We start from the raw sequence: 12,857 nt of genomic DNA, 5'->3' as shown, positions 1-12,857 counted from the left end.
ATGAAATAGAACACACCAGTTTTTTAAATAAGGGTGAGTGGAGGAAATTGGGAGAAATGGGATTGGGATGTGAGTAGAGATAAAAGTAAAATGTATAAAAACGAAAGTAAGCCCACACACAGACCAATGATTATGATGCACCATGAACTGAGTTCATAACAAATCCACAATGAGTACCCAAGCTTATCTGTGGACCAGGCCTGGGAAGGGGGCAGATCCTATGACAAACTATTAGAGCTCCCTCTTCAGGTTGACTTGATAACCACCCACAAACAGAACCCTTCAAGGTGTCCTTCAATGAGCATGTGTTCCAAGCCTTCTCCGTATCGGTCACTATTCCATATATTAGACATGCAAAAGCAAACAAGGTAAATATGGTCCATTGTTTAGCAAATAACAAGTTCACGTGGCCCACCCACACTTCTATTTTTTCTTCCCAAAGGGGTAGGAAATTCTGTGAAACGATTTACCTAACCACAGATATTTGCAGCATTTCCTAGATCTATGAACACTATAAAAATAAAAGGGAATAAGTCTGGTAGAAATGGTATACTTGTTGCATCAGAGGAATCAATGTCAAAATCATTCGTAGAAAAACTAAATTAGCATCATGAATTCCAAACTGAAAATAAATGTAATAAATAATGTTTCAATCACCAAAGGTTATGAATAGTTATAAAGACTTCTCCCTATTTTCTACATTTACTACAGAAAATGAAAGCTGTGCCAGACAGTTAAATCCCATGGAGATCTGTCATAGATATGTTTCAACTTTGCCCATGAAGTGACCTGACGAAGTCTCCTATAACAATTGTCTGTAATTCCATAAAATAATGCTAAAGTGATTGATGCAATTTTTTTTTTTTTTAAGTAATCTCTGCACCCAATGTGGGACTCGAACTCACGACCCTGAGATCAAGAGTCAAATGCTCTTCCAATAGAGACAGCCAAGTGCGCCAATTGAGTTTTTTCTTAATGGTGATGCTTTATGTTGAAAAAGTCCTGTACCTTTACCACATTATTTCACAATTGAGGTTTATATTTGTTCTGTATCCTCTGATGTCAGGTAAGAGATGAGTTCATTGAAAGGTTTTCCCACACCTGTCCCAGGAATAAGGCTCCTCTCCAATGCAGACTGATGTTTGGTAAGATCTGAACTTTGACTGGAGGCTTTTCCAAATCACTTACACTCAAAGAGCTTTTCTCTGTCTGGAATCTTTGATACACTTTAAGAATTGAGCTAATGCTGAAAGTGTCCCCAGAGTAGTCACACATATAGGGTTTTGCTGCAATGTGGATTTACCGATACAGAAAACTGATTTTAGTGAAGGCCTTCCCACTTTTTTTATGTTTATGGGTTTTCTGGTAATAAGCACTGCTTCCAAATGAAGACCTCCCTACTTGCTCCTGTCCAAAGGGAATCTGTTTAATGAGACTTGAGCTCACATGGAATGTTAATGACACTGAAGATGTCCCCAACAGTTCTCTGCTATCTGACAAGACCAGTCCAGTATCTGACAGCTTTGCCACATTCTTTACTCTGGTGGGACTCTTCTTCAGGAATGGCTTCTCTGTTGTGTAGTGTAATGGGCCTTGGGTTTACACTGAAGGTCTTTCCAGGCTGAGAATACTCATAGGATTTCCTCAAGTCTGGACATGCTGGTGCTTAGGACCGCTGGTGTTCCAGGGTTTGTTTTATTAGGGAGAGATATTTTTAGATCACTCATTTTAGACTGAGCAGCTGCTTCTTTTATTAGTTTATTACAAGAAGAAATTGTACACAAGGTAAGGGAATATTTCCCACTCCCAGAGCAGTGACAGAAGTGAACTTCAGGGCAAATTCTCCCAAGTGTCTTAGGTCCCTTTATCAGAGAGATACTCTGCTTGGCTTGAAGCACTGCAAGCCGATTCCTCAAGGGGCTTCTCCCTCACTTGGCGGTGGAATTCTGCAAAACTCTGCTTTGAAATGGACTCCTTGTTTAGGGCCAGGAGTCACCATCTGAAAGAACAGGTTGATCATCAAATTAGCATCTTTTTCCCTAGAGGCAGAAAGAAGTCAAATGTAACAAATGAGAGCAGCCTACAGAGAGAAATCACCTAAAACATGGCTTTTTATATGTGGAAGTTCTAAGTAAGAATATATACTTGCTTTTTCATTAATTTCTACTCTTTAGTATTTTCTTCTTTTTCCTTTCTTTGGGTTATTTTCCTGTGCTTTTTTTTTTTTTTTTTTAATTTTTTAAAGTAATCTCTACACCCAAGGTGGGGCTCGAACTCATGACCCCAAGATCAAGGGTCGCATGCTCCTCTGAGCCAGCCAGGAGCCCCTTTTCCTGTGCTTTTTTAAAAGTTCTCAAAAATGGATGTTTACAGCATTTTCTTCAGCTTTTCTTCTTTTCTAAATATAGCATCTATATTTTTCAAATGAAATAAATAAACTAAGAAGCTTGAAAAAGGACCTGGCACAGATTAGGTCTCAATAAATGGAAGCTACTACTGTTAGTATGATATCATAATGTAAAACAGGAGAAGTAAAATAAGAGGAAGGGACTGGGAAGGAGACACAACATTTATTCAAGATCCCCTGTGAACATAACAACATATAAAGCAGATTAGAGAGGCCATCACATCAACAAAGCATTTTACTTTCTCTCTGGAGAGATTATAAAAATCTCAAAGCTGGAAGGGATATCAGAGACTATTTGGCCTGTCTCTTTTATTTTTAAGGATGTAGAAACTGAGGCCCAGCTCGGTGGCGTTAGTCTAGTATAATACAGTTACTTAGAGGTTAAAAACAGGTTGAGACCAAGGGCTCTTAGATCTCACGGGGTTCTTGGATCTCACCTTTAAAGTTTTCACCAGTGTAATACACTGGCTCTTAGAGCCCAATGTGGTACATAAACAACCTTCATATTAAAACTCTCATATTATAGTTAGTAGTTAAGAGAACAGATTGTCAGGTTAGACTTCTGGTTTCAATTCCTGGTTCGATCATTGCCTAGCTGAATGACCAAGTTTTTTAATGTCGCTGTTCCTCCATTTCTTCAGCTGTGAAATGGGAGTATAGTAGTATGTATCTCATATCATTGTTTTTTATTGAGAAAAAAATACATATAAGGCACTCAAAAAAGCCCTGGCACAGAAAGTATTCCATAGATATTGGCCATCATGGTAGATATACTATCTCCATGGAAGACTTGCTTAGTTACTTATTGCCATCTTTGTAAGGATTTTTTTCCCCAACCATATAGTTAAGAAGCCTGGTCATTTGACCTGCTTTGGCTAATGAACTATAAGCGGAAACAACATACACTCCTCCTGAGTATATGCTGTAGAAGCTGTTGTGTGGTCCTACCACTGTTTTTCTTTCCCTCCTTAAGCCTGGATCCTGGAGTGGAGAGAATGTATTGCAGAGCTGCAAATGACCCACAGCGGACACACAACATAAACAAGAACATGTTTGTACTGTAAGCAACTGAGATTTGGGGCAGTAACAGGGCGGGGTGGGGAGGCAGTTCTGGTTACATAATACAAAGCTAGCTGGTCATAAGTAGCCTAAGTCACTTGTACCATCTCACAGCACTTCAGCGCCCCAGCCGCCAGGTGTTGCAGTGTTCAGTTAACACACGCAAACAGGGGGTGCCTGGGTGGCTCAGTTGGTTAAGCGACTGCCTTCAGCTCAGGTCGTGATCCTGGAGTCCCTGGATGGAGTCCCACATCGGGCTCCCTGCTCGGCAGGGAGTCTGCTTCTCCCTCTCACCCTCCCCCCTCTCATGTGCTCTCTCTCATTCTCTCTCTCTCAAATAAATAAATAAAATCTTAAAAAAAAAAAAAAACAAAAAAACACACGCAAACAGGAAAGTAACCGCTAAGCCTTTTCTGACTTACTGCACTGGTGTTAGCAAGACGCTCAACAAGACAAAGTGCTGGCAGCTGCACTGTTCCCTTCTTATCCATGAACAGTGCCAGGCGAGGGTCAGGTGAATCAGCACAGGTGTGGGGACTGTCTCGCTGCCAAGAGAGCACTGAACAAAAGGGTCCAGTCATTTTATGTACCTGGGGGCCAGGAGGAAGAAGAGGGGAAAAGGGTGGGAGTGGAAAAGTACTGACTACTGAGTTAGAGTGGGGAAAAGTGTCTTCAAGTTCCCTCTACCCCAATAAGGGAGTCTTGGCAGAGTTGCTTCGGCAAGGCCCCCAGTGATGGGCCTCCAGATGGAGGTGCCTGGGCCAGCAGGACAGAGATGTCGAAGAGCACTACCGTCCAGGCAGTCTTGAATCCTTGAGTGCAACTCAGACTGCATGCATTAGCTGTGCCTCAAAGTCTAGTGTGGGAGGGCAGCTTTCCCCTACGAGGGGTAAAGCATTTGTAATTACCTATAATCAGGTCTAAAAAATCACACACAGAAATGGAGCTAGAGGGGCGCCTGGGTGGCTCAGTCGTTAAGCGTCTGCCTTCAGCTCAGGTCATGATCCCAGGGTCCTGGGATCGAGCCCCGCATCGGGCTCCTTGCTCCATGGGAAGCCTGCTTCTCCCTCTCCTACTCCCCCTGCTTGTGTTCCCTCTCTCGCTGTGTCTCTCTCTGTCAAATAAGTAAATAAAATCTTTAAAAAAAAAAAAGAAATGGAGCTAGACTCCTCAGGTAAGATGATTTGTTCCACTGAATACCTAAACAGAATGTAAAGGTACAATAATTAGAAAAAAGTAGTATTCACGCAAGGAAAGGCCAATAAACCAATGGAACATAACAGGGAAACCAGAAACAGATCTATGCATATATGGACTATTGATATATGACAAATGAGCACTGTACAACAGTGGGGGAAAAAGAGAGTCTTTCCTGTAAGTGATGCAAGATAAACTGGATATTCATATGGGAAAAGAATGAAATTTAACTACCTCATTCATACATAAAATCAATTTCAGCCAAATCACTATATTGTACACCTGGAACAAATAGAACACTGCATGTTAACTACAATGGAATTAAACATTTTTTTAAATCAATTTTAAATGGGTTATAGATATAAATGGAAAAGCAAAACTAAGACTTTTTTTTTTAAAGATTTTATTTATTTGAGAGCAAGAGAGTGAGAGAGAGCATGAGTAGGGGGGAGGGGCAGAGGTAGAGGGAGAAGTAGACTTCCCATTGAGCAGGGAGCCCTACATGGGGCTTGATCCCAGGACCCTGAGATCATGACCTGAGCTGAAGGCAGACGCTTAATCAGCTGAGCCACCCAGGCGCCCCAAAACTGTAAGACTTTTAAAGAGTAAATATAGATTAGCCTCATGATCGCAAGGCAGAGAAAGAATTCTTCAAAAGATACACCAAACAAAAAGATACAAAGAAAAAGATAAACTGGACTATTATAAGTTTAAAAAGCTAATGCTCATCAAAAGGCATCATTATTAAGAAAATTAAAAGGCAAGCCATAGAGTTGGAGAGGGTATTTGCATTCTCTGTGAAAGGGACTCATATTAATATGTAAATAACTCCTACAACACGTATCTATACATGAACTTTCCATAAAGAACACCAACCAACCAATAAGCACAGTGAGCTTGTCTACTCTTTGTCCAAGAGATGTGACCTCATCTCTCAAGGCTAGCAGGGGCTCAAACAATACGAACAAGTGGCCTGGGTAGGAGTGTGGCCAGGGTCCTGCCGTGCTAGCCAGCAGGACTCCTGCAGGAGTGCGGGAGGCCCAACAAGGGCTGACTCCTCCCAACAATGGCATAGAGTTACAAGGCAAAATGCACTTCTCACTACATTTCAACACTAGCCCAGAGAGGATGTTTCACACTTTCAAGCACAGATAACAAGGAATCTCACGGTCTGGCCCCCAACTGTCTTCCGTGTGATCGGTCACTATTTCCCTACTATATTCTATAATCAGTGAAATCCTCCCTCCTTTCCCCCAGACACATACTTTTTTTCCCTACTGTATTCTATAATCAGTGAAAACCTCCCTCATTTCCCCCACATACTTTTTTTTTTTTAAGATTTTATTTATTTATTTGAGAGAGAGAGAGAGAGACCGCACAAGCGGGGGTAGGAGCAGAGGGAGAGGGAGAAGCAGACTCCCCACTGAGCAGGGAGCCCGATGCGGGGCTCGATCCCAGCGCCCCAGGATCATGACCTGAGCTGAAGGCCATGCAGGTGCCCGCAGACACATACCTTTTAGCATGTGATTCCCAATGTACCTTCCTGTCCCTTTTCCTGTGGCTGAAGAACTCACTCTTCCTCCAAGATTTCTTCCCTTCTCTGAGGCCTCTTCAACCCTTGCACGAGTGGTTGTCACACCTTCACTGCCCTCTGTACAAACCTAGTGGCTTTATCACTGTAATTACTGTTTCCTATCTGCTCCCTTCCCCCTGACCCCAAACAGACTGTAAGCCCTGGGACAGTAGGGTGCTTTTTTCATTTATCTTTGCATTCCTAGTGCCTGGCACAAGGCCCAACCCACAACAGATGATCATTAACACCTTAATTTGAGTTCACAAGAAATAACCATGTTACATGCATCCTGATCTCCTAACACTATATTCTTCAGTAAAAGAAAGTTTTTTTCTCCAGAATGTCTGCTCCTTCAAAGTCTTCAGAATACTCACCACTTACTGCTTAGGATTCAGCTGTGCTGGTTTGGGGTGGGATATAGCATCTCTTCAGTGCTGATCCCAGAAGAGTCTGTCTGCAAACCTCCATCCTAGGGACAAACCAAGACATTTGGGGCCAAAGAGGTAAACACTAAAAACACTAATGATAACAATACAGAAACAGGGTGGCAGGGAACTCTCTCTAGGGCAGAGCAAGGAGCAACCAGTCTCCTTCAACTGTCAAAAGGCAGAAAGAAGCAGGGCAAAGGAATTCACACTTTCAATCCAGCATAGCAGAGACAATTTCCTAGTGTTTTGCTGAGGCCCTCAATTTCTGCCTATAAGTATGTGCCTCACTCTCTCTAGCATGCCCCATGCCCCAGGTGAGGTCCTGTCTCCTCAATCTGAGCACCATAACCATGACCTTCTGTGTCCATGCCTACAGTTACCTGGGCAGAGGGGTAAGCACTGCCTCAATACCAGAGACTTCGTGATGTGCTTTTCCACATGCATCTTGGACCTCAGTGATTGGTGGCACAGGTTGGTGCAAAGCTTCATGGAACCCAGTGTATCTATGGGCTGACTGGACTGAAATGAGAAATCCTGGAAACTGTGCATCCCTTTACAACACAGAGTCATCCTACTCTGAGGAGTGAACACCATTTCACCTTCCCAGAGAATGTTTCCTCCTGCCTACCCACACTGTGGACCAAATCAATCTGCATTTTCTATCAATTTGGTATTCATCTTCAACCTCGAGGGATTTAGTTTCAGGGACCAAAAGAATTTCAGGTCTGTTACCCAGGAGTTGAAAATCACTATTAAAATGAAAAAAATAGTAACAAAGTAATTTTAAAGTCCAGATCTCTTTCCTGAGTTTCATATGTGCATATATAACTTCTGGGTTTTGGGCCTGGGGATGGGGTTAGAAAGCTAGGGTACAGTCTGATGAACAGCTCTTCTGGGATTTCCACAGAGACAAAAAAGACATTTTCCAAAGTAAACTCAGTAACTTTCTACCACTTCTCGAATCTACCACACTCTTGGTTGATATGAGGCATCAAGCTTCAAGGAGTCACTCAAATAGATCCTTGAAAGTCATCCTAAAACCAATGCCAACTCAACAGTTCCCAAGTCAGTCCCATCCTCATGCCTCTTGAATCTGCAGATGCCACACCGCACTTTGAGAAACACCAAATGCAAGGGTTTGGAGCACCTGAAGCTTTTAGAGAGGCTTTTTGTTTTTGTTTTGTTTTAGTTCAGGAAGCTCCGCCAAGTGTAGGGGGTTGACTGGGTCAGTAAGTCAAAAGGCCTGGGACTTTGTTGGCAAAGCAAGAATGACCCTGAAGAATTATCTACTGGATTCCTACCTAAAAAGAGGCAGTCTACCCTCTGCCAAGGAAGTTACTAACCCATCTATCTAATCACTCCTGAGAGAACAGAGGTACATCCAAGGCAAAGAAAGGAAAACCAATTGGTTAGTATTTCCAGAAACAATGAGAATATGTGGTTCCTGTCCCACCAATCAACACTACTTCCGATTTCAAAACTTAATAGGTTTCACCCATAACACTGGCAGCAACAACAAAAGGCTTGTACATGAGAAAAATAAAAACAATGTTTGAATTACTGACGTTTGCTCTTACTAAACCAAAACAAACTACATTATGGTATATATTTAAATGGCTTTACCTTATGAGTTGTAAAGTGGCATTCTCAGTAGATGTGATTTTAGAACTTCAACTAGTCACCATTCTGGAGTCATTTTCACTGACTTCTCACTTCTTCAATATTCTAAGGGACCAAGTATCAATTAAAACACTAACTTAAAAAAAAAAAAACACACACTAACTTTTACCATACCCTTCTTTTGGTGTTAACTTCTGATACAAAAAAGGCCTTTGGAATATCTTCACCACATAAATCACTGAGGACACTTTCCTTTGGCATGTATTTTCTGGTGTTTAGTAAGATTAGAACTCCCACGGAAAGCTTTCCCACACTCATCACACTCGTACGGTTTCTCTCCAGTGTGGATTCTCTGGTGATGGATAAGGGTGGAGATTTGGCTGAATGCTTTCCTGCATTCTCCACACTCATAGGGCTTTTCTCCAGAGTGAATCCTCTGATGATTAATAAGGGCGGAGTTCACATAGAAGGCCTTCCCACACTCCTTACACTCATACGGCTTCTCTCCTGTGTGGATTCTCTGATGTTTGATGAGGGCTGAGCTCACGCTGAAGGCTTTCCCACACTCGTCACACTCATAGGGCTTTTCACCAGAGTGTATTCTCTGATGTTTGATAAGGTCTGAGCTCACACTAAAGGCTTTGCCACATTCATTACACTCATAGGGTTTCTCTCCATTGTGGATTCTCTGATGGATGATCAGATGTGCCCTCACACTGAAGCCTTTCCTACATTCATTACAAGTATAGGGCTTCTCGCCAGTGTGGATTCTTTCATGCACAGTGAGGGTTGAGCGCACACTGAAGGCTTTTCCGCAGTGATGACACTCATAGGGTTTCTCTCCAGTGTGGATTCTCCGATGTCGAACAAGGCCTGAGCTCTGAGCAAACTTCTTTCCACATTCACTACATGTATACCGTCTTTCTTCTGTGGGCCTGTCCTCATGCCTTTGTACCTGGTTCATATACTGAGAGGTTTTTTCATACTTGGGAATCTGTAATGTATCCCTATTATATATGCTGGCAATCTGCTGGTGTGGGTCCATCCTTACAAAAATCTTCCCTTCAGAATCGCCACCTTATTCATACCTCTGGCCTTGATTCCTGAAATAATAACAAACAGACTTTCAAATGGAATTTATTCCCTGCTGCTAAAGCTAAATAAATTCCCTGCTGAACAGGATACAGACTTAACTATTACTCTCAAACATGTTTGATAAACCCAGGACACACCACTTGTATGACAGCCAGATCAAACGTTTGATTTAGTCTGTACGCCGTAACATATCACAAAACTAATAGAATGAACATCTGACTCAAACATCTATTTAAAATCTACCCTTCATAGGGGCGCCTGGGTGGCTCAGTCGTTAAGCGTCTGCCTTCAGCTCAGGTCATGATCCCGGAGTCCTGGGATGGAGCCCCGCATCGGGCTCTCTGCTCGGCGGGAAGCCTGCTTCTCCCTCTCCCACTCCCCCTGCTTGTGTTCCCTCTTTCGCTGTGTTTCTCTCTGTCAAATAAATAAAAAATCTTTAAAAAAAATAAAAATAAAAAATAAAATAAAATCTACCCTTCATAAAGGTATGTAAAGCACAGAATCTGGAATATAAGTGAATATAAAAATAATACATAGTTCCTACTTAGACAGACTTTTTATCATATTTAACTAAATTGGGACACAAGACAGGAATTGAAGAGATTTGTAGAAAGTAGAGCAGATGAAGGATAGAGAATGCAAAAGCAGCAGAAATTCAACTGATAATAAGTTTGGAAAGGTGACAGTAACATGACTGACAGCTGTGTTTTCACCACTCACAGAAGTCCCCGCTATTTGGGCTGTAAGAGAAACCTGGGGATAAAAGCAGCTCTGCCTGCTCCAGCACTGCCGTAGCTGCTGGGGCTGGGACAGCACCTGGCCGGCAGGGATGCTCGGTCTCCCGTGGAACTGTGACACATCAGGCCCCGCACCTCTCCAAAGAACGGGGCTCCTTCAGCCCATTCCATCTTTACAGTTCAAACCAACGTGTGGAAGCTTGGTGGATTGTCACCTCTCTCTTACCCCGACAACAAACCCAATTCTGTCTCCAAACTTGATAAAACTTCTGCCACAAACTCAAATTACATAAATTATCTCCTCTCTGCCTCTTTCGTTTTACAAATTGTTTTATGTCTCAGCAGTAGTAAGTGGACAGTATGTAGCCTTGATATGATGAGAATGGCACTTCATCTCTGAGGTCTTCCTCCCCAAAACCTTTAACGGCAGTATAATAATGAGAAAAACATCGGTCAAATCCCAAATGAGTGGCGTTCTACAAAAAAACCGGACTCCTCAAAACTGTCAAGGTCATCAAAGACAAGTGAAGTCTGAGAAACCATCACACCCAAGAGGAGCCTAAAGGGATGTGACAATTAAAAGTAATATGGTATCCTACATGGGACCCTGGAACAGAAAAAGGACATTAGGTAAAAATGAGGAAAATGTGAATAAAGTATGGATTTTAATAATAATCAACAGTAATTCAATATTTATGATAAGTGTACTAAACTAATGTAAGGTTAATAATATGGGAAACTGGGTGTGGGGTATATAGGAACTCTCTGTACTATCTTCAAAATCTTTCTATAACTCTAAAATGTCCAGAGTACCCAGAAACTATTCTAAAAATTTTATTTAAAAATCTGTCTAGGGGCACCTGGGTGGCTCAGTCGTTAAGCGTCTGCCTTCGGCTCAGGTCATGATCCCCGGGTCCTGGGATCGAGCCCCACATCGGGCTCCCTGCTCTGCGGGAAGCCTGCTTCTCCCTCTCCCACTCCCCCTGCTTGTGTTCCCTCTCTCGCTGTGTCTCTCTCTGTCAAATAAATAAATAAAATCTTAAAAAAAAATAAAAATAGGGCGCCTGGGTGGCTCAGTTGGTTAAGCGACTGCCTTCAGCTCAGGTCATGATCCTGGAGTCCAGGGATCGAGTCCCGCATCGGGCTCCCTGCTCGGCAGGAGTCTGCTTCTCCCTCTGACCCTCCCCCCTCTCATGCTCTCTCTCTCTCTCATTCTCTCTCTCAAATAAATAAATAAAATCTTAAAAAAAAAAAAAAAAAAAATCTGTCTATGCCAGGAGCCTGGCTGGCTCAGTCACAAGAGCATGTGACTCTTGATCTTGGGGTCATGTTGGGTGTAGAGATTACTTAAAATAAATAAATAAACTTAAGGGGCACCTGGGTGGCTAAGTGGGTTAGCGTCTGCCTTTGGCTTGGGCCCATGTCGGACTCCTGGCTGAGGGGGGAGCCTGCTTCTCCCTCTCCCCCCTGCTTGTGCTCTCTCTCTTAAATAAATAAAATCTTTTTAAAAATAAAATAAAAATAAACTTCAGGGACGTCTGGGTGGCTCAGTCGGTTGGGCGTCTGCCTTCAGCTCAGGCCATGATCCCAGGATCCTGGGATGGAGTCCCACATGGGGTTCCTTGCTCAGCGGGGAGCCTGCTTCTCCCCCTGCCTGCCACTCCCCCTGCTTATACACTCTCTCTGACGAATAAATAAAATCTTTTAAAAAATTAAAAAAAAATAAACTTTAAAAAATTTGTCTATGGGGCACCTGGGTGGCTCAGTCGGTTAAGCATCTGCCTTCGGCTCAGGTCATGATCCCAGGGTCCTCGGATCGAGCCCCACATCAAGCTCTGCTCCGTGGGGAGCCTGCTTCTCCCTCTGCCTGCAGCTCCCCTTGCCTGTGCCTGCTCTCTCCCCACTCTCTCTGTGTCAAATAAAACCTTTAAAAAAATTTGTCTATGCACCACAAGAAATGGAAAGATATTCTATGTTCATGGATTAGAAGAACAAACACTGTTACAATGTCTATACTGGACGCCTGGGTGGCTCAGTCGGTTAAGCATCTGCCTTTGGCTCAGGTCATGTTCTCAGGGTCCTGGGATCAAGCCCCACATCAGGCTCCCTGCTCAGTGGGGAGCCTGCTTCTCCCTCCCTCTTTGCCTCCCCACCAGCTCCTGCTCTCTTTATAAAATCTTAAAAAATTAAAACTTTAAAAAAAAAAAGATACATATGTGGCCAACAGACACATGAAAAGATGCTCAAGGGGCTCCTGGGTGGCACAGTTAAGCATCTGACTCTTGGTTTTGATTCAGGTCCTGATCTCAGTGTCATGAGATTGAGCCCCGGATCAGGCTCCTCGCTCAGAGTGGAGTCTGCTTGAAATTCTCTCTCCCCCTCCCTCTCCCTCTGCCCCTCCTGCTTGTGCTGTCACTCTAAAATAAACAGATAAATCTTAAAAAAAAAAAAAAAAGATGCTCAACATCACTCATCATCAGGGAAACTCAAATCAAAATCACAGTGAGATACCACCTCACACCAGTCAGAATGCCTAAAATTAACAAGTCAGGAAACAAGAAATGTTAATGAGGATATGGAAAAAGGGGAACCCTCCCACACTTTTGGTGTGAATGCAAGCTGGTGAAGCCATTCTGGAAAACAGTATGGTAGTTCCTCAAAAAGTTAAAAACAGAGCTACCCTATGATCCAGCAATTGCACTACTATGTATTTACCCGGAGAATATAAAAACACTGAGTCA

General features: G+C 42.9%; 1 protein-coding gene across 9 annotated transcripts in view; it reads right to left on the bottom strand.

The window, feature by feature from the left end:
• Window positions 1-1,726: 1,726 nt before the first annotated feature.
• The window catches only part of ZKSCAN8 (zinc finger with KRAB and SCAN domains 8), a 37,184-nt gene continuing 26,053 nt past the window's right edge, over window positions 1,727-12,857 (bottom strand). For 3 of the 9 annotated variants that reach the window (XM_078055803.1, XM_078055804.1, XM_078055805.1), the window contains 3 exons: window positions 8,288-8,389; window positions 6,611-6,705; window positions 1,727-1,999 (listed from right to left, as the gene is read on the bottom strand). Coding sequence is in view for 1 of the 9 variants with exons in the window: in XM_078055809.1 (XP_077911935.1) it covers window positions 8,520-9,231; window positions 10,167-10,195 (741 nt within the window). In the remaining 8 variants the exon portion in view is untranslated. Of the gene's footprint in view, window positions 2,040-6,610; window positions 6,706-8,287; window positions 9,232-9,372; window positions 9,388-10,166; window positions 10,196-12,857 lie in introns of all 9 variants that reach the window. The other 6 variants (XM_078055808.1, XM_036111019.2, XM_078055802.1 and 3 more) reach the window with 5 other exon arrangements.

The sequence above is a fragment of the Halichoerus grypus genome, chromosome 9 (assembly GCF_964656455.1).
Source record: "Halichoerus grypus chromosome 9, mHalGry1.hap1.1, whole genome shotgun sequence".
NCBI lineage: Eukaryota > Metazoa > Chordata > Mammalia > Carnivora > Phocidae > Halichoerus > Halichoerus grypus.
The sequence above is the reverse complement of the archived record's forward strand: the minus strand, read 5'-3'. Positions and strand labels throughout refer to the sequence as shown.